General features: G+C 52.6%; 1 protein-coding gene and 1 non-coding gene across 8 annotated transcripts; both read left to right on the top strand.

The window, feature by feature from the left end:
• Positions 1–5171: 5171 nt before the first annotated feature.
• LOC128776285 (U6 spliceosomal RNA) lies at positions 5172–5281 on the top strand. Its single transcript, XR_008421370.1, has one exon. It is a non-coding gene; the product is annotated as a U6 spliceosomal RNA (small nuclear RNA).
• Positions 5282–8885: 3604 nt separating this feature from the next.
• On the top strand, positions 8886–20828 carry LGALS12 (galectin 12). 7 transcript variants are annotated; one of them, XM_019414743.2, is made up of 10 exons: positions 9227–9335; positions 10408–10692; positions 11289–11334; positions 11418–11631; positions 12524–12643; positions 13172–13210; positions 13788–13814; positions 14416–14504; positions 19110–19260; positions 20114–20828. In XM_019414743.2, the coding sequence occupies exons 2-10, from the start codon at positions 10542–10544 to the stop codon at positions 20258–20260; spliced, it is 984 nt and encodes a 327-aa protein (XP_019270288.1). In that variant the 5' UTR covers positions 9227–9335; positions 10408–10541; the 3' UTR covers positions 20261–20828. The 7 variants fall into 7 exon arrangements, with proteins under 7 accessions (XP_019270295.1, XP_019270291.2, XP_019270292.1 ...); XM_019414745.2 differs by having other exon boundaries at positions 9229–9335; positions 10520–10692; XM_019414750.2 differs by lacking the exons at positions 9227–9335; positions 10408–10692 and adding an exon at positions 8886–9143.
• The last annotated feature ends 272 nt before the right edge of the window (positions 20829–21100 follow it).

Genomic DNA, 21100 nt, shown 5'->3' with positions numbered 1-21100 from the left:
ACTCTTGTGTCTATCATGCCCTTGCTTTTTTTCTTTTCTTTTCTTTTTTTTTTTTTTTTTTTTTTTGAATCTTTTAATGTTTATTTATTTCCGAGAGAGAGAGCGCGAGCGAGGGAGGGGCAGAGAGAGAGGGAAACACAGAATCGGAAGCAGGCTCCAGGCTCTGAGCTGTCAGCACAGAGCCCGACTCCGGGCTTGAACCCACAAGCCGTGAGATCATGACCTGAGCCGAAGTCGCACACTTCACCGACTGAGCCACCCGGGTGCCCCTATACCCTTGCTTTTTAAAATGGCTTTTTAGGGGCACCTGGGTGGCTGAGTCAGTCGGTTAAGCCTTGGACTCTTGACTTTGGCTCAGGTCATGATCTCCCGGTTGGTGAGATTGAGCCCTGCTTGGGGGCTGACTCTGCCTAACCTGCTTGGGATTCTCTCTCTCCCTCTCTCTCTCTCTGGCCCTCCCCCTCCCCCCTCTTAATAAACTTTTAAAAATAAATAAGTAAAATAAGCCTCTAAAAAACAGCTTTTTAAAATCCTTTCTTTGCATCCCTAATACATTGTTTGGTTTGGCATACTTGAAGCCTTAGAAAAATGGTAAGCTGCGTTAACAAGCTTTTTCTTCTGCAACTTGCTTCTTTCAAAGCTGTTTCTACAATACATACCTATCACCGTGCAGATCGGTAATTCATTTTCCCTGCGGAAAAACATTCCATTCTGTGAATACACCACAATTTACTGACCCAGCGATAACGCCACTTGGTCCTTTTTTCTCATTTGGAATTCGAAACTATGGAAAAGAGCCCAAACTATGCCCGGGTGTGCACACACAAGAGATTCTACACAACAGAATAGTAAAACGTGTTCCCCACTGAGTGTACCAATGTCACTTCTACCAGTGTGTGTAAGAATTCTTATGGGTTTACATCTTCACCAAGACTTAGTGCTGTCATACTTACTTTTTCCCGGTGAGTGGATATAAAATAGTATTTTATGAAGGAGTTTTACTAGAAGTTGTGTTTTAGGGGGGTGGGGGTGCCTGAGTGGCTCAGACAGTTAAGTATCTGACTTCGGCTCAGGTCATGATCTCATGGCTCGTGAGTTCGAGCCCCGCATCAGGCTCTCCGCTGTCAGCACAGAGCCTGCTTCAGATCCTCTGTCTCCCTCTCTGTGCCCCTCCCCTGCTCGCACGCTCTCTCTCAAAAAAAAAAAAAGTAAATATTTAAAAATTAATTTTAAAAAAAGAGAGGTTTGGGGCACCTGGGTGGTTTAGTCGGTTAAGCATCCAGCTTCGGCTCAGGTCATGATCTCATGGTCCATGAGTTCGAGCCCCTTGTCGCGCTCTGTGCTGACAGCTCAGAGCCTGGAGCCTGCTTCCGATTCTGTGTCTCCCTCTCCCTCTCTGCCCCTTCCCCGCTCATGCTCTGTCTCTGTCTCTCAAAAATAAATAAATGATAAAAAAATTTTTTTTTGAAATAAAAAAAAAGGAGAGGCTTGATTCTATTCCTATAAAAATACCTTTTTTTTAAAACTAGAAGTTTTAATTTACATTTCACTGATCATTAAGATTGAAACCTTTATATATAGGTATAGCCATTTAGATTTCTGCTCTTAAAAAGTGCCTGTTTGTGTCTTTTGCCCAGTTTTCTTTGGAGTTGTCTTCTTATTAATATGGAGAAGCCGTTTATGTGTCTTTGATGCTCATCTTTGTCAGTTGTATTTGGGTTTTTTTTCATATTTTCTTCCAGTTAATGGCTTAGCTTTCCACTTTCTTTCTGAAGTCTCCTGATAAGGAGATATTATTAACTTTAATGAAGTAGACTGTATCAGTCCTTTCTTTTGTGGTTAGCACTCTGTGTCTTTCCAGGAAGTCCTTCCTCGCCCTGAGGTCTGAAAACTATTCTATATTTTCTTGTGAAAGTTGCAAAATTTTGTCCTTTTCACTTAATCTGTCTGGAACTGATTTTCCCCATGTGAATAATCCCCATATGATTTACCTCAGCCTGACTTATTGATAATTTCTTCTTCCCCCAGTAATGAGCAAGACCACCTCTGTCACACCTCAGGCTTTGGTGAATGAGCAAGAATATTGTTGACTGTATTCAATTCCACTGGTCAATGTGTCTCTCTTTGTGCTACTATCAAGGGATTTTAACCATTATATCTTTATGATAAATCTTAAATTAAAAAAGAATTTTATTTAATGTCTATTTTTTGAGAGACAGCGTGCATGGGAGAGGGGCAGAGAGAGAGGGAGACAGAATCTGAAACAGGCTCCAGGGTCCGAGCCGTGAGCACAGAGCCCGACGCGGGGCTCGAGCCCACAAGCCATGAGATCGTGACCTGAGCTGAAGTCGGACGCTCAACCGACTGAGCCACCCAGGCGCCCCTATGATAAATCTAGATATGTGGTTATCTTGAGATCCTTCCCTCTCCCCCTTATCCTTCCATAGAAGCTTCTTGACTCTTCTTGAGCTTTCACTCTTCCATAAATATTAGCTTGTTAAATTGCTCAAAATACTCTGTCGACATCTTGACTGAAATTACATTGACTGGGTGGCTCAGTCAGTTAGGCGTCCGAGTTCGGCTCAGGTCATGATCTCACAGTTTGTGAGTTTGAGCCCCATGTCGGGCTCTGTGCTGACATCTCAGAACCTAGAGCCTGTTCCGGATTCTGTCTTCCTTTCTCTCTGCCCGCCCCTGCTCACACTCTGTCTCTCTCAAAAATAAACATTAAAAAAAAAAAAAAAAAAGGAAGAAATCACATTGAGTCAATAAATCAGCTTGGCGATTTTGACATCTTTACAAAATTGAGTTTTCCAGACGATTACATATGATCTCTATCTGTTAGGTCTCCTTTAACCTCTTTCGATGAAGTTTCATATTGTTCTTTGTAGGGGGCACCTGAGTGGCTCTGTCGGGAAAGCATTCGACTCTTGATTTCTGCTCAGGTCATGATCTCATGGTTCATGAGTTTCATTTGCGCTGTCAGCATGGCACCTACTTGGGAGTCTCCATATCTCTCTCTCTCTCTCTCAAAATAAAGAAACAAACTTTATATTACTCTTCGTAAAGATTTGATCTTAGGTATATTACATGTTTCCCTCTACTCATTTGGAAGTTTACACTCTACTCTTTTATTTATTGCCCTTGAAATTTTAACATGCGTGCTCAAAGTCTAAAAGTAATATCTTAAGCACCCCTCTGAAACAATGCAAGGGTGGAGGGGCAAGAACTGGACTGGACGGCTGGGAGAGGAAGGACTCCTACTTCTAGAAGGGTCCAGGGGCGCCTGGGTGGCTCAGTCGGTTGCGCGTCTGACTTCGGCTCGGGTCATGATCTTGCAGTCCATGAGTTCAAACCCTGCATCGGGCTCTGTGCTGATGGCTCGGACCCTGGAGCCTGCTTCAGAGTCCGTCTCCCTCTCTCTCTGCCCCTCCCCTGCTTGCACTCTGTCTCTCTCTCAAAAATAAAATAAAAACATTAAAAAAAAAAATTTAGAAGGGTCCCAAGGGAGACCCGGGTGCCTCTCTGAAGAGGTCCTCAGAGATGACCGAGTATTGGAGTAAAGGAACTTTGCCTGCACTCTGTCTACCGAGACCACATAAGCAGAGGCCTCAGCACTAGGACTGAAATGGCACAGAGCTGGGGACAGTCCACGGACCACCCCCGGCTTCCCGGGGCCTGTCAACTCTGACCTTCCTCCTTGCCCCCACGTGCGGTGATGTCTACACTCTCCTCTGCTCCCAGGCCCTCAGGCCATGCACCTCACCCCAGGTGAATTAGGACACGCGATCAAATCTGTACACTGAGCTGTGGTTTTGGTTTGGTTGATTTTCTTGGTCGGGTGTTTTCTTTACTTATCTTAGGGTTTTGCTTGCTTTTGTTACTTTTTATTATGGAAACGCGCACATAAAAATAAAAGTCAGAGGAAACCGAATAATGGATCTCCACTAACCTTTCACCCAGCCTCTCCGGCTTACAGTGCATGGCCAGTCTTGCTTCATCTATACCCCCCCGCCCCGCCAACTTCCTCTCAACAACCAGATTTTTTTGGAGCACATGCCAGATGCCGTATCATTTCATCTGTAAGTATTTCGGTACATCTGTCTAAAAGATAAGGAATCTTTTAAAAATGAAGATGACCACGGCACCGTTAGCGCATTTAAAGACGTTAACAGTTCCGTAATGTCATCAAATAGCCAAAGTCTACCTCTCCCTGATTTTGCTTATGTGTTTTTTTACGTGGTTTTTGTTTGAGCCCAAAGCCACGTGGATCCACAAATTACAACCAGGGGATGTGCCTCTTAATTTCCTTTTGTGAAAGTAGGAGTCAGCAACTACCCTCTAACTGCCATCCAGCCATTGCCTGTTTTTGTATGGCCTGAGAGCTAACACTGGCTTTATATACTGTTGAATTGTTTATAGGGATGTCTGGTTGGCTCAGTCGATTTCCGTCCGACTTTGGCTCAGGTCACGATCTCATGGATCATGGGTTCGAGCCCCACATGGGGCTCTGTGCTGACAGCTCAGAGTCTGGAGCCTGCTTTGGTTTCTGTGTGTCTCTCTCTCTGTCCCTGCCCCATTTGTGCTCTGTCTCTCTCTGTCTCTCAAAAATAAGTAAACATTAAAAAAAAATTTTTTTAAACACAAAAATATCATTTCTAGATTTTTGTAAAGTTTATTTATTTATTTTGAGAGAGAGAGACAGGGAGAGAGAGAATCCCAAGCAGGCTCTGCACTGTCAGCACAATGCCTGATGTGGGGCTCGATCCCATGAACCAAGAGATCATGACCTGAGCTGAAATCAAGAGTCAGATACTTAACCGACTGAGCCACCCAGGAGCCCTTATTGTTAAACCACTTAGAACATAAGAGTATTTGTGTCATGCGAGAATTATATGAAATCCAACTTTCAGCATCCATGTTTGATTTAAACATCACCTTTAAATCCCCTTTATTTCACCTTTAAAAGCCCTTTATTTTCAGACCGTGTTTGGCAACTTTCGCACGACAAGGGCAGGGATGTGTAGTTGCTGTGGCATCTGAGACTTTATGGCCTTCAAAGTGTAAATATTTACTCGCTGGCCCTTTACAGAAAATGTTTGCCAACCTCCAATCTTACCGGCTTCTCCTCCACCTCTCTTCTTCCCTGAAACTTTTTCATTGAAGTAACGGGGATGCTGGCATGGGCACCCTACGTGCTAAAATTGGAACAATACTGAGATGATTACCATGGCCTCGGTGCCAGGATGACACACACATTTGTGAAGCGTTCCATATTTAGAGGGAAAAAAAAAAAACAAACAAACCCCAGAGAACCAGAGTTATTTGTCTTGTACAATACAATCATTCATGCCCTATATTCCTAGACACTGGTAACTAAGTATAGAGACTCCATCAAATTCAGCTTTGGCGACTTTTTCTTCCAGAGGATTCCATTAGTGTCCATGTGTTCTTCCATCAGGAAGTGAATATGTCTGCCTCTGTATCTTTCTGTGATGTCACCAACCGTTGACGACCAGCGCTAAACTATTTTGAGTTCCAGTAGCCAAAAGTGACTGGTGAGTGACCAGAACTGTCTGGGATATGATGAGGTCTGTAACCCCGCGGGAAAGAGGGAGTCAACATACATGGTCAAGAGCCATGGTTGGGAATAAAAATCAAGCTACATCAAGTTTTTAGGTTGAGATTCTGCAATAAACTTATGTTCCATGGGGGAGGGAAGAAGGGTCGTAGGCTATACATCAAAGTAATGAGAAGTGTCGTGTTAGCCTTCGGAGGTTACTGGTGATGCTTGCTCTTTCCCTCCGTTTTACAGTATTTCTGTCCAGATGGTTTGATCTCTTTGGGAGAAAAAGAAGTCGGCTCTGTCCTATTGGCTCTCCCCTCCAAGGGTGTGTTGTCTCTCCAATTAGACTGGAAGCTCCCTGAGAGCCAGAGTGACTGCTGCTCCCTTTAACAGCCACCGCACCCGGTCACGCAAAATGGCCGCGACCATGAAAACGCACGGGGCAAAAGAGAATCGGAATAAATGGCAACTGTTTTCTCCAGAGTGTATTAACATGCTCCCAGACAACAGCATCTTTATTCCTTCAATAAATGCTGATCGAACATTGATCGAGGCCCTGGCCAGGCTCTATCCAGGCCGATTCTTGCACCCCCACGTCCTCCAAACTGGTCTCCACTGGAACCAGCCAGCTCACACACCCCCCCCCCCCCCCACCCCAGATTACCCACAGCTTCCCTGTTTTTCCATGAATGCACCAGACTCTTCGCAATCCATTGGTTCAGGAGGCTGGAGTCTTCTGTCTGTGCGTTTGTTTTCCAGCTCCTTTTCCTCATCTTCCTTATCCAGCCACCTGTCTCATTCTGTGGATTCTTCCTCCCAGATTTCTGCTCATTATCCCCCCATTCCGTTCCAGGATGGGTCCACACTGGTCCCGAGGGAAACAGGATCCATGAGAGTTTCCAGTGACCTAGAAAGGGAATCAGATAGAAGAAAGGGCTAAGATGCAGAGCAAAATAGGTTCATCTGGGCATTGGTCCCTCCCTAGGCCCAGAGTTACACCCATTCAGCGGCAGGGATTGGGAAAGAAGCTGCTGGATCAGAGAACAGGGGAGAGTGAGGAACCCTGAGGTCCCTGACCGTGGATTAAGTTTCCCAGGCTACGAATTGGTTATTCATAGATAATCAGGTAAAATTGCCTCGGTTACAATCCGCAGCCAGTTAGAAGAAAATGTGCCTAGTGTCTGCTTGGGCCAGGACTGCTGGGGAAGCGACAGAGAAGGAGGTGGCAGCTGGACAGGAGCCATAAACCACAGCTTGTTACAGTCATTCATTCTTTAAATACATTTTGAGCACTTGCTCGGTGTCGGGCGTTGCTTGGTACTGAGGGTGTAAGAATAAATTTGCCCTCATGGAACGTATAGTCAGGAAGGAGGGGGAGGGAGAGACAAACATTAAACGATTCTTCAATATAGAATGATGAGTATGGTAAGTGCTCTGAGGGAAAAGTCCAGGGGTAGGGAGCTGGGGTGGGGGTGGGGGGCCACCAGCCTGGGGCAGGGGAAGCCCCTCTGGGTTCAATGTCAGGGTCAGCAGCAGCCCTTTCCCCCTCCCCCACAAGTTCCCCTCACTCTGGCTCAGGAAGAGGGATTTTCCCTCTCCCACCCCTGGACAGACCAACGGGGTCTCATATTCAGTCTTGGGGGTCCAGGGTGACACCGGTTATAGGAATTTCAGGCTGAATTGTGCTCCGCTCCCAAAAATCATTATGTTGAAGTCCTAACGCCGGTAACTGTAGAATGAGACTATATTCGGACAAAAGGCCTTTAAAAGGGTCATTAGGGTAAAAATGAGTTCCTATGAGTAGGATCCAAGATGACTGGACCACTTACAAGAAGAGATTAGGTCACAAACACACAGATCAAGGAGCGACCCCTCTGCAAGCCAAGGAGAGGGGTCTCAGGAAAAAAAAAATCCTTTCCGACACCTTGATCTTGGGCCTCTAGCCTCCAGAACTGTGAGAAAATAAACATCTGTTGTGCAAGCAGGCACAACGGGCAGATTAAGACACCCTCCATCTGCATTCAGATGAGGACAGGGGACTGAGGCTGGGTTGGGGAGTGGGGGAGGGCACATTTGCCCCTGGCCCAAAGATCTGTGCAGGCTGGGAGGCTGGGATGGGCCCCCTGCCCCTGCCCCACAGGATTCTCCACCTCGGCTTCTCCTCCACAGGGGGGAGGGGGGAGGGTGACCCTCTGATCGAATTTCCCAAGGCAAAGCGCCTTTAGCAGCCCAGCTCCTCCTACCTCCTACCCAGCAAGGCTCCTGGCTCTGCACCCCAAGCCCCGCCAGTGAAGCCCTAAGACAGTGAGTGCCTCTCACGCATCAACGTCACCTGGAGAGTGTGCAAATGCAGATTCCTGCGCCCTAGCCCTGCCCCCCAGAGTCTTCTCCAGTAGGTCTGGGGTGGGGCCTGAAAGTTTGCATTTCTACCAAGCCTGCTAACTAGCCACACTGCTGCCGCCCTTGAGAGGCTCTGACCGAGATGCTTTTCCCCGGAGGCGCCCCTGCACTTGCCCCTCGATTAGAGCAGCGGCTGACTCCTCCCTCCGCTAAGGCGCCCCGGGGCCTCGGCCCAGCCTGGTCCTGCAGAGAATTCCCTGCTGCCGGCGTGGTCGGATCCTGAGACCTCCCAACTCAAGATTAAGTTGAGAGATTGTGCTGCCTTGTAGAGGGAAGGCTTTATTGGAATTTGAACCAGAACTGGAGCGACTCTAGTCCAAAGAATCCTGGGGGATCTTGATAAAGATCCGACCCCCCGCCCCACGTGCCCCCCAGACACAGACCTCCCGTATAAACACTCTTCTGGAGTCGCTCAATATATAGATGAGCAAAGGGAGTCACAGAGAGGGCAAGTGACTTGTCCTAGGGCACACAGCACATTACAGCAGCGGCTGGGTGAGAACCCAGGCTCCCTTCAGCACCGGGTGGGTCCCGCCCTCTGCACCTCGCTGCTTTTTCTGAGCTTCAAGGGGTGCCCCTCTCTTTCTGCCCCTTTCTCCCATCCCCTGCCTCCTTTCTGGTGACCGCAGCTGGGCCCTGGCATTTTTAGCCGAAGCCGAAATGGAGCCTCAAGGGACTGTAATCTTGCAAAAGGGAGAAAAGTGGAGGAAGGGGCAGGGAAACAAGGGGAAGAGATGAAAACCTCATGGCAGGAAGGGAGTAGGGAATGGGAAGCCACGGAACGGGGGGGGGGGGGGGGGGGGGGCGGGGCCAAGAAGCGGGGGCGGGGCTTCTCCGGGGACCTGCCCACGTGCACCATCACCCCTGCCTTTGACTGGGGAGAGCTCCCATGGGAGCCCCAGAAACCACAAACCCTCTGAGGCCTTAGAAGAGCCTGCCTCTGCCCTCCCTCGGCGACAGCTCTGTGCTCCAGACCCGGGTGTACCCGGTGGGGGCGGGGAGCTGGTTGGCCAGCTGCTGAGTTAGTTCAAGCTTCCTGCTCCTGGACTCGGGTTTCTGCTGCCAGCCCCAAGCCAGCCGGTGGGACTGGAGCTGGGGTGTGGACCAGGGGTAGACCGCTGCCCGGACCTGCCCTCCCAGGCCGGCTCCAGGAGGCACTGGGGCCCAGCTGGGCCAGGTGAGGCTAACAGCTGGGAGAGCTGTCCTGGCACCAAGGATCCCGCCGGGGGGAAGGCGAGTCAGTGGGGGCAGGGCTCCTGGAATCCGGATCAGCAGGTCGAGCTGGAGGCCCTCCACCCCCATGTCACCCGGAGAAAAACCGGACCCACTTCCTGACACCTTCATCCTGCAGCCACCAGTTTTCCACCCGGTGAGCAGCCACTGTGGTCTGGAATCTCCAGGTTTCGGGGCTCCCCCCACCCCAGCGGGGCCCAGACTCCCCGGCGGTGGGTGGAGAGGCCTTTAATCTTGGGCCCTTCTCCCCCTGCACCTGCCCACGGACTCTGGAAGGCCCTCCTGAGCTTAGCAAAGTAGCTGACCAGCTAATTCCCATTTGGGTGGGAACGATCGTTGAGCTCACAGGGTCCTCACATTTTAAAAGCAGTAGAGCCTGCCGGGAGTCAGTGCTGTGCTCCTGCTGCAAGACAGGGGGCTGGGAGGCTCTGGGCTCCGGGGTCGTACCCCTGGGGGGAGCCACTGAGTACCTAGGGTACTCTCCTCTCCAGCCTGGAAGAGAGTCAGGTTATCCAACTCAGGGATGGCCGTGGGGGTCCCCTCACTTCCTCCTCTTGCTCAGTGCCCTCACAGATTTTCTATTTTTTGTTTTCCTTTTAAATGTTTGCTTATTTTGAGGTGGGGAGGGGCAGAGACTGAGGGAGAGAGAGAATCCCAAGCAGGCTCCATGCTGTTAGCACAGAACCCAACACAGGGCTCGATCTCACAAACCATGAGATCGTGACGCAGGTGGAAACCAAGAGTGGGGCGCTTAACCAGCTGAGCCACCCAGGCGCCCCCATGCAGATTTTCTGAAGTCTGGCCCTGCTTTACGGAAGGCTGACCGCCCAGCACACTCTGCCCTCCCCTCACTGAGCACTAATTACCACTTTCTCTTTACTTGGCCCTCTCCCCCCAGGAGAGCTGCATCAGGTCCCTAGTTATAGGCCAGGCCCAGAGCCTGGGAAGTGGGAGGGACGGAGGTGCTGAGCCCGGTCAGCTGTGGGCCCTCTGGAGCCTGTGGGGCTCCAGCAGCCTGAGTAGCGGGGTGCAGCCGCTGCCCAGGTCACGACCACTCCTCTCTTTGCACGCTGCCAGCTCCTGCCTGGAAGGCAGCACTGTTGGGGCTCAGCTCCTTCTAGATGGTTCGGGCTTCTAAAGGCTCCTGCGAGCTGGAGAACACACGTATGCCCACGCGTAGCCGCTACATGTTCACATTCGTTCTGCAGACACCTATTCAGAGCCCATGCTGTGCCCCGCCAGGGGCTGAGCACAGAAGGGAAAGACAGGGCTTCAGTTTTGAGCGGCCTGGGCCTCCCAGGCCCCTGGTCTCCCTTTAAGCCAGCCAACCACCAAGCCAGCCATGCGAGTGAAGTGTGCTGGGAACAGCAGGGAAGGGAAGGGAAAACTCGGGCACCATAGTGGACAATGCTCGGAGAAGGTGTCGGAGAACCTGGAAAGTCAAGTTGGATTTCACAGCGTGGAGGGAGAGCACAGGAAGCAGGCCCGAAAAGGTAGGGACCGGTAAACGTGTGTGGTATGTTTTAGGAATTCCGCACAGCTTCTGTGTGGGGAAAGGTGAGCCTGGGAAGGAAGGCTGGGCCACCACTGGGTATCTCTCCAGGCGTCTACATCAAGGTCCCAACTTGTCCATCCCTCTGCCCGCCCAACCACCCCCATTTTCTGGGCTCTGGCCAGTAAACGGTCCTCGAGAAACCTCAGTACCAGGCTTCTAGAGGCCAAGATGGCACCCAATGGACAGCAAGCCTCGCTTGGGCTTGCGCCCAAGGAGCCGGGGAGAGGGGCAGGGCTGGTGCTCCAAGGGGGCGATGAAACTGAACTCGGCCTTCCCAGGGCAACGTGGCTTTGACATGTGAAGGTCCAGGAAAGGGGAGAAGGTGGAAGAGAACAGACCTTTCAGAGAAAACTGATTTTTTCCCCATGAGGGCGGTTTCTGTTTGGGGCCGGAGAGTCGAGTCGTCTCGTTCCTCTTCTCCCCCCACCCACCTGGTCCTAGTAAAGCCCTCTCTCCAACCCTGTACGGATAGGTCTCTCCCCCTTGTTCAGGTGGTTCCTTACGTGACGACAATTTTCGGCGGCCTACGCACAGGCAAGATGGTCACGCTCCAGGGAATGGTCCCTCTCGACGCACGCAGGTGAGGGCGTGCTCCGTGGGGAGCTGGCGGCCCCTCTCTGCCTTCGGGGTCCCTGGGGGTCTCTGACCAGGGGTGCCCACCAGGTTCCAGGTAGACTTCCAGTGCGGCTGCAGCGTGCATCCCCGGCCGGACATCGCCATCCACTTCAACCCTCGCTTCCACACCACCAAGCCCCACGTCATCTGCAACACCCTGTACCTCGAGCGCTGGCAGGCCGAGGCCCGGTGGCCCCGCCTGGGCCTGCAGAGAGGAGCCAGCTTCCTCATCCTCTTTCTCTTCGGAAATGAGGAAATGAAGGTGAGGGGGGAGGGGGTGGGCCTCGGGGCCTAGAACCTGCTAGACACGGCGATGCCCTTCCGCTCCTCCTTCCTTCAGCTGGATGCCTCGGGTCACTGCGTTGAGGGGCATTGCCGGGAGGGCTTGAGAACCAAGAGGCCCAAGCAGCCGCCAAGCCCAGTTCCAAGCTGCCCCTGGGCCCACACGGCCTGGTACACGGGGCAGCAAGAAGGCCCTGCCGTGCCTGGCCCTCAGGGGGCGCCACCGCCACGGTCATAGCAAGTACCTGGAGAGAGCCTGCGCTGTGCAGGACTCTGCTCCAGCCCTTCGATATCAGCTCACTGAATCCTCACCGCGTCTCTGATGAGGTGGGTCCCCACCAGGGAGGGGAGCGGAGCAGGGGCAGAGCGGGCAGGGGGCAGGGAGAGAGAGCTCCACCTCGAGGCTTTCACCGCTGATGTGAACTCCTGCCAGAAAGATGCCAGGACCTTGACCTCCCCGGGGAAAAGGGGGGCTGGGGGGAGCCAGCAGTGGACGGAGGGCCCTGGGGTGTAGGGGTCACGCGGCCTCCTGGATCTCTACTTCCTCACCTGTGGATGGGGCTGCTGGGGCCACTAGGGCAAATGGGGAACAGCGTGGGGAAAGTGCTGTGTCCCAGGCAGAGGGGCACAGAGGGACAGTGAGAGGTGCATTGGTTCCAAGGCCAGGTCTGCCGCCTGCCAGCTGTGCAACCTCGGGAAGGTCTCATAAGCTCCCCAAACCCTTGGGCACCTCGTCTGTAAATCGTGCCTGTCTCTTAGAGCTGGTGTCAAGTTAAATGAGGGACATTCCAGGTGAGGGTGCCCACCGTGGCCTGGCACGTATCAATTCAGTGTGCATCCAGGGCTGCTGTGCTGTCTGTCTGTCCCTCCAGGTGAGCGTGAACGGACAGCACTTTCTTCAATACCGCTACCGGCTCCCGCTGTCCCGTGTGGACACCCTGGGCATATTTGGTGACATCTTGGTGGAGGCCGTTGGGTTCCTGAACATCAGCGTGAGTTCCCTTGGGGCCAACGTACATCCAAGGGGATGCCTAGACAGGCCCAGGTCCCCCTGCCGCCCCAGACAGGCCCTGTCACACCAGTTACAACCAAGGCGGAAGGGGGCCATCAAGGTGTGGGATGCGAGCGGGATGAGAAGGGGACCACAGAAGGGGACCCAAGAGCAATGGCCAGGAAATGAATCACTCGGACACTTGGCACCATGGGGCCCAAACAGCAGCTAGCTATGCCATTCGCACCCGAGGAGCTTGTTAAAAATGCAGATTCCGAGGGGCACCTGGGCGGTTCAGTCGGTTAAACGTCCGATGCCGGCTCAGGTCACGATCTCGCAGTTTGTGAGTTCGAGCCCTGGGTCGGGCTCTGTGCTCACGGCTCGGAGCCCGGAGCCTGCTTCACCTTCTGTGTCTCCCTCTCTCGCTGCCCCTCCCCTGCCCGCGCTCTGTCCTTCTCTCTAAAAACATAAGTAAACATTAAAAAAATAAATTAAAATCCCGTGTGTTGCTTTTTCTCTTTCCTGACAGCCATTTGCAGAGGGCAGCATTGAGTATCCGGTCGGATATGTGAGTCTCTGGGGAGCAAGGTCGGCCCTGGCGGTTCCAGCCACACTCGCTGAGCCACTGAGCTCCCTCCTCCCCCCTGGCCTGACCTGGTTGATAAGAGCCAGCTGCCCCTTCCGTCCCTGCACAGTTGCCATGGATACCGCTGGCCCCACTCCAATCCCAAGCCAGCCTGGCCTTTCCTCTCCCAGCCCAAGCTGGGGTGGCTTGGGAAGATGGGTGGGGTAGGCTGGCTGCCCAGTATGGCCATCAGAAGATCCCTCTGGGGGGCGGTGGGGGGGGGGTGCTTTCTGTTCCCAACCTGGGGAGGAAGCTGGGGTTGGCCTGCAGGACAGAAGGGGAGATGAGGCCCAAGGCCACACAATAAGTGAATGACAGACCCTCTCTCCGGTTCCTCCCCATTTTCCCAGAGCTGATGTGTGAATCCAAGAGGGCCCCCCTGGGGCTCCGATCATTCACCTGCATTGTCTTTAGAGAGATAAACCCCAAATGCCCTCAATTCTTAATAACAATATTAGGAGGCTCTCTCCCACTGAGCAAACACCACATGATCTCCATGCCCCCTCTCTTCCCTTGACAGCCCTTCCTGCTGAAGAGCCCCAGCCTGGTGAGTGACCTCCCGCCTGGGTCTGGTGGAGGTGTCGTCCTGGGAGGGCACCCCCTCTACCCCCACCCCCCCCACCCCCACCCCCCCGTGGGAAATTGTCTCAGCACCAAAGTCTCCCCTTCCTTTATAGAAGAAACCTGTGGGCTGCGGGTGGGCCAGGCTGTTTCCTGCTGAAGCTCCCGCTTCTTGTCTTTTCTCCATTGATTCTGCACACAATTATTTGATACTCTTCTGTGCCAGGCCCGGTGCCAGGCTCTAGGATAGAGGGACTAGCCAGTCTCAGCCCTCCAATGGATCGCAGGCTGGTGGGGGAGACAGGCCATCACAATTCAGGGTGCAGCGCTGGGGGACATACCTGGTGCTCGGGCCCCGGGAGAGGGGGGTGGCCACAGAGCTCTACCCTGAAGGGCCAGGGAGAGTCGAGCGCAGGAGACCACGCATGCAATAGGTGTTTAATAAATGAGCAAAGCTGAGTCTTCTCCTGGCTGCAGGCCTGACGTCAGACTTCCCCCCCCTCCAGGGCTCCACGGCCCCTGGGGGGCGCCAGCCCTCCCCAAGCCCCTCTATGTGTCCCTTCTCACTTATCTCCGTCCCCCTACAGGAGGTGCCCTGCTCTCGGGCCCTTCCCAAGGGTCTCTGGCCGGGACAGGTGATCGTACTGCGGGGGCTGGTCTTGCCAGAGCCAAAGGAGTAAGTATGCAGATGGGAGGGAGAGAGAAGCAGCTCTGAGCCACACACGAGCTTTGCAAGGATTTCCTCTTTCGTCTCCAACACCACCGCTCAATCGCCGAGTCTGTGGTTGGGACAGGTGCTCAGGCTGCCTCCACGGCCCCGACAGCCCCAGTGCTGGGAGTATCTTCCCCGCCGGTACATCTGGGCGGGCCAACCAGCCTCTCGTCGCAGGTCCCAGCTGGGACTTCGGGAAAGGTCCTTTAAAGGCTCAGGCTGAGACCCAGAGGGCAAACTCCACCTCCCAGGGCGCCCCTGAGAGGAGGCATTGGGAGCTTGGGGCGACACACGGACCACACGGACGCTGCCTGACCTCTCCGACAGGGGGCGCTCCTGCTCCATTCCCTAAACCCCAGGGCTCGGAGCCAGACTAGTCTTTTCTTCCTTTCTCCCCTCCTTTCCTCCTTCTTGCTGGAATCACGCTGGATTCCCTGACTTTTCCGGGCCAGATCCCCCGGGTTTGACTTCTGCGGAGGACACTTCCTCCCTGTGCCCCCTCAAGGCAGTTTCTTTTCCCTTCTGGGCTTCAATTTCCTTGTCTGTAAAAAGTGGTCATAATACTGCCAGCTTCAGGGGTGGGTGCAGGCTTAGAATTGTGCCAAGCACATAGTAAGGGCTCCACAAATGTGGTAGTGGCACAATTATCTCCGCGGAGGGGCAGGAGAGGAAGGAGCGTGCCCCGTATTCTCCCTTTCTGTTTTGGTTTTGGTTTTTAAAGCACTGACCTCACTAGACTGTTGGCCCTGCACGCTCTTGATCAGGCCTGTGAGCTCTGGGACAGGCTGGCAACACAGCCCTGCAGGGCACCGACCTCCACAGCCTGGCACAACTGGGTTGGAATCCTGGTTTTGCCTCCTATAAACTATGTGCTCTTGGGGAAGTCACTACACCTCTCTGAGGCTGGAGTCCCGAGTTTCCCCATCAGAAGTAAAAGAGAAAGATCGTCTCCGTCGTAAAGGGAAAATGAAAAAGTTCCCAGCGATAGGAGGAACACCCTCCCCAACAAAACTTGGAGGCACGACACCAGCTTTACATCCTAGCTCAAAGTCTAATGGTCATTTATTTTTTTTTTTTTTTGAGATTTAATGATCTATGTTAATTTTTTATCTTTTTTGAATCCAAATATATTTTTTTTTCAGGAGTAGAATTTAGTGATTCATCACTTACATCTCCCTTACATATAACACCCAGTGATCATCCCAACCAGGGCCCTCCCTAATGCCCCTCACCCCCTCACCCCCTTAGCCCATCCCCCCACCCAACACCCCACCAGCAACCCTCAGTTTGTTCTGTATTTAGGAGTCTCTTGTGGTTCGTCTCCCTCTCTGGTTTTATATTATTTTTGCTTCGCTTCCCTTACGTCCATCTGTTTTGTATCTTAGATTCCACATATGAATGAAATCATATGATATTTGCCTTTCTCTGACTTATTTCACTTCGCATAATGCACTTTAGTTCCATCCACGTCGTTGCGAATGGCAAGATTTCATTCTTTTTCATTGTCGAGTAATATTCCATTGAATATATATACCACATCTTCTTTCTCCATTCATCAGTTGATGGGCACTTGGGCACGTCCCATGCTTCGGCTACTGTCGCTAGTGCTGCTATAAACATTGGGGTGCATGTGCCCCGTCGAAACAGCACACCTGTATCCTTTGGATAAATACCTAGCAATGCAATTGCTGGGTCGTAGGGTAGTTCTATTTTTAACTTTTTGAGGAACCTCCATTTTGTTTTCCAGAGTGGCTGCACCAGTTTGCATTCCCACCAGCCGTGCAAAAGACATCCTCTCTCTCCGCCTCCTCGCCAACATCTGTCGTTGCCTGAGTTGTTAACGTTAGCCGCTCTGACAGGTGTGAGGTGGTATCTCATCGTGGTTTTGATTTGTGTTTCCCTGATGATGCATGATGTGGAGCATTTTTTCATGTCGGTTGGCCATCTGGATGTCTTCTTTGGAGAAGTGTCTATTCATGTCTTTGGCCCCTTTCTTCACTAGATTATTTGGTCTTGGGGTGTTGAGTTTGAGAAGTTCTTTATAGATTTTGGATACTAACCCCTTATCTGCATGTCGTTTGCAAATATCTTCTCCTGTTCTGTTGGTCGCCTTTTAGTTTTGTTGACTATTTCCTTTGCTGTGCAGAAGCTTTTTATCTTGATGTGGTCCCAATAGTTCATTTTTGCTTTTGTTTCCCCTGCCTCTGGAGACATGTCAAGAAGTTTCTCCAGCCCAGGTCAAAGAAGTTGTTGCCTGTTTTCTTGTCTAGGATTTTGATGGCTTCCTGTCTTATGTTTAGGTCTTTCATCCATTTTGAGTTTATTTTTGTGTCTGGTGTAAGAAAAGGGTCCAGGTTCATTTCTCTGCTTGTCGCTGTCCAGTTCTCCCAACACCATTTGCTGAAGAGACTGTCTTTTTTCTATTGGATATTCTTTCCTGCTTTGTCAAAGATTAGTTGGCCATACTTTTGTGGGTCCATTTCTGGGTTCTCTATTCTGTTCCATGGATCTGAGTGTTTTTGTGCCAGTGCCATACTGTCTTGATGATTACAGCTTTGTAATACAGCTTGAAGTCCAGGATTGTGATGTCTCCAGATTTGGTTTTCTTTTTCAGGATTGCTTTGGCTATTCGGGGTTTTTCTGGTTCCATCCAAATTTTAGGATTGTTTGTTCTAGCTCTGTGATGAATGCTCGTGCTATTTTGGTAGGAATTGCATTGAATATGTAGATTGCTTTGGGTGGTATCGGTATGTTAACAATATTTGTTCTTTCAATCCATAAGCATGGAATGTTTTTCCATTTCTTTGTATCATCTTCAATTTCTTTCAACAGCCTGGACATTTCTCCAGGCCACTTCAGCCATGGGCCGCCCACATCAAGACATAACACGGTGCCTGGCATTTAGCAAGCCTGCAACAAATGTTGGCTGTTACTGTTGTTTTCTGGAAGCGACCGTGGCTTGAATCGGACAGAGAGAGGAGGAGTTAGAGGGCAGGGAACTCGCCTGCGTTAAACATCTGTCCTTTCCTCTCCAGCCCTCCCCCCAATCACTGAGGCTGTGGGGGGGTGGCTACAGCTGCTAAGAGGTTCCACAGAACTTCTCTAGGTGTCTGTGGGGGGGAGCCTGTTACCCGGCCTGGGGCTGTGCTGGACAGGGCCAAGCTGAGGTGGGAACGCTGAATTCTTAGGCCAATGGGAAGACAAAGACTTTTCTGGGGAAGCACAGGGGCAAGGGTTTGGGGCTGGAGGCAGGGTCCCTGCCTTCCAAGCTTCTTCCCAGTGGTGAGCCCTTGCCGGCCCCCACCCAAGGCTGGAAATGTACGGGGCGTCCTCCTGGCCCAGGTCCAGCAGGATCCCTTTTCCACACGTTGCCCTCCCACGGGCATCCTGGCTTCCCAACTGTCAACCGCCTCCTGCTAAGGGGTCAGTCACCAGCAGCTTCGGGGGTTTTGTTTCAAAGGTGACTTTGGAAGCTCCCAAGACATGAGACAGAATCTGGCTCCCCTGTGAGGGGCAGACGCCAGGCAGCAGGAAGCCCCCCCAGATCTGGCGTCCTACATTGTTCTCATCGCAGCCCAAAGCCCCACAGCTCTTACCAGTACCAGAGTCAGTCTCGGAACTTCTTGTCCCCGTCGGTTATATGCGCCGATGAGCCTCCAGGCACAGGATTTCTGAGAGGACTCCGGAGAAGCTAACAGTAGGCGGTAAGACACCTCCTGTGTGCCGCGTACTTCTAGATCTCCCGTCCCTTATCTCCTTTGTTCCTATCGGTGGCCCTATGAGATAGGTATTGTATTACATAGCGGTATTTTTAATTTTATTTTTATTATTATTTTTTTAATGCTTATTTATTTTTGAGAGAGAGAGAGAGAGAGAGACAGAACGGGAGCAGGGAAGGGGCAGAGAGAGAGAGGGAGACCCAGAATCCGAAGCAGGCTCCAGGCTCTGTCAGCACGGTGCCCGACGCGGGGCTCGAACCCACGGACTGTGAGGTCATGACCTGAGCTGAAGTCAGACACTCAACCGACTGAGCCCCCCCAGGCGCCCCCATAGTAGTATTTTCTAAACAATAGATGGGATTCGCGTGCTTATTACGTGCCAGGTCCCGTTCTCACACTTTACCTGTGTTAACTCAGTTCTCACAACTCGCGAGGCACGTACGGTACTCTTCTCCCCACTTTACAGATGAGGAGACTGAGGCACAGAGACAGTGCCTTGCCCAAGCTCGCAGGACTAGAAAGTACCAGAGCAGAGCTGAAGCCGGGTAGCCTGGCTCTAACCCCTATAGCTATTTTCAAAACACTTAAGGCAACACCTGCCGTTTGGAAAATACTGGTAAATACTGGCGACTACTGATAGGACGATCCCCATCTTGCCGGAGGGGAAATGAGGCTCCGACAAGGTCACGTGCTCCCCGTGGTCCCCGGCCCCGTGGCTGCAGGTGTGCTCAGGTGTCCCCACCCCTCCGAGCCGCCGAACCTTCCAGCTGCTCTCCCACATCCGCCCCTCCCCTCAGGATCCGGCAGCCACAGCTCAGGGGCGGCCCCTTCTCCGACCCCCCTCTTGCAGCGTCACGCTGAGCCTACGGGACGAGGCGGCTCACGTTCCTGTGACGCTCAGGGCTTCCTTCGCAGACAGAACTCTGGCCTGGATCGCGCCCTGGGGGTGCAAGAAGCTGATCTCGGCCCCCTTCCTGTTCTACCCCCGGCGATTTTTTGAGGTCAGTCGGAGCCGAGCGGCCTCATCCCGTCTGGTGGGAGCCAAAAGCTGCATTCCCGTGGGGAGCCAGGGGTGCGTCCTGGGGAGGGGTGGAGGATGAGGGGCTGGGGCCAGAGCCTGCCAGAGAAAACATCTGTGCCACGGCTCTCAACCCCCTACTCCCCAGACGCGGATTTAATTAATCGGGGCTGCCCCTGGCATTAGTGGTATATATTTTTTTTAGATGAAATTTATTGTCAAACTGGTTTCCATACGACCCCCAGTGCTCATCGCGACAGGCGCCCTCCTCCATGCCCATCACCCTCATTGGTGTTTTTTTTTTTTTAATTTTTTTTAACGTTTATTTATTTTTGGGACAGAGACAGAGAACGAACAGGGGAGGGGCAGAGAGAGAGGGAGACACAGAATCCGAAACAGGCTCCGGGCTCCGAGCTGTCAGCACAGAGCCCGACGCGGGGCTCAAACTCACGGACCGTGAGATCATGACCTGAGCCGAAGTCGGACGCTTAACCGACCGAGCCACCCAGGCGCCCCTCATTGGTGTTATTTAAAAAAAGAAAAAGCCCCCCTAATGACTCCAAAGTGCAGCCAGGGTTGAGCCCACTGCTCGAGGGCACACAGCCGGCACAGAGGGTGAAACTGAGGCCCAGGGCTGAGACGATCCTTGTGGAAAGGTCACAGTGATCTGGTGGCAAGCGGGGCACCCAGTCCTGCCCTTTCCCACCACCAGGCGCCCTACGGTTCCCGTCTTTGTGACCTCTGAGCGGAGGGCTTGCTGGGCGGGGCATCGGGCAGGCAGTGCGCCGCCCGTCTGTCCGTCTGGGAGCCTGCAGGGCCCTCCTGTCCTTTTCCAGGTGCTGCTCCTGTGCCAGGAGGGAGGGCTGAAGCTGGCGCTCAACGGGCAGGGCCTGGGGGCCACCAGCGTGCACCAGCAGGTCCTGGAGCAGCTGCGGGAGCTCCGGATCAGTGGCAGCGTCCAGCTCTACTGTGTCCACTGCTGAGGAGTGAGCCAGGGGCCCCGCCAGGGAAGAGAAGGACCAGCCCATGCCCGGCACCCCTCGATGAGGCTCCGCTCTCCTCCCTTCGATACACTGTGCGCCTGTCACCCCTCCACCCCCTGCTTTCGGAGGCCCCAGCCTGGGATTGGCACCCCCTGTGTGCACTCACATCTCATCCACAAGCACTCGGTCCCGGGGCCACGCTGTGTGCAAGGAAGGCTAAAAATGGCTCTCCAGCGGGATGGCCGTGTGCCCGGCCACGGTGCTACTGCTGTGATTCCTGGTATATGTGGGGCGTTCCTGGTATGTCTGTTTATACCATCTGATTCTGTAGTGGCCTCCACTTCCGGTGCTATTTTTCCTTGTATTTTCAGCTTGTCTGCTTGCTGTCGGGTTGATGAAATCTTTATCACCCTGCCTACCTTTTTTCTCCAAAACCCTCTCTTGTGTCACTGCTTTGTCATCCTACCTCCCGTCATCCCTCCCCTAACCCCAGCCACCCGAGGATCTGTTTTCCACTCCTACGTGTGGCCTGTTTTGGAAATGCCGTTATCAATGGAATCCTACAGTATTCGACCTATTGAATCTGGTTCCTTTCGTTGTGCATCATCGTTTTAGCTCCATCTAACTAGCTGTCTGCATCAGGGACCAGTTCTCTTTGTTACTCAACAGTATTCCATCGTGCCACAATTCATTTACCGACCGACCCATCGAAGAACACTTGGGTGGTTCCAGGTTTGGGCAGTCATGAGTAGAGCGCTACTAAAAACGGTTGTGTACAAGTCTTTGATGAACATGAGCTGTAATTTCTCTAGGGGAGGTACCAGGTAGTGCGATTTCTGG

The sequence above is a fragment of the Panthera pardus genome, unplaced genomic scaffold, assembly GCF_024362965.1.
Source record: "Panthera pardus isolate Hobbes unplaced genomic scaffold, ASM2436296v1 HiC_scaffold_12, whole genome shotgun sequence".
Taxonomy (NCBI): Eukaryota; Metazoa; Chordata; class Mammalia; order Carnivora; family Felidae; genus Panthera; species Panthera pardus.
Note: the sequence above shows the minus strand (reverse complement) of the source record. Positions and strands in the feature narration are given on the sequence as shown.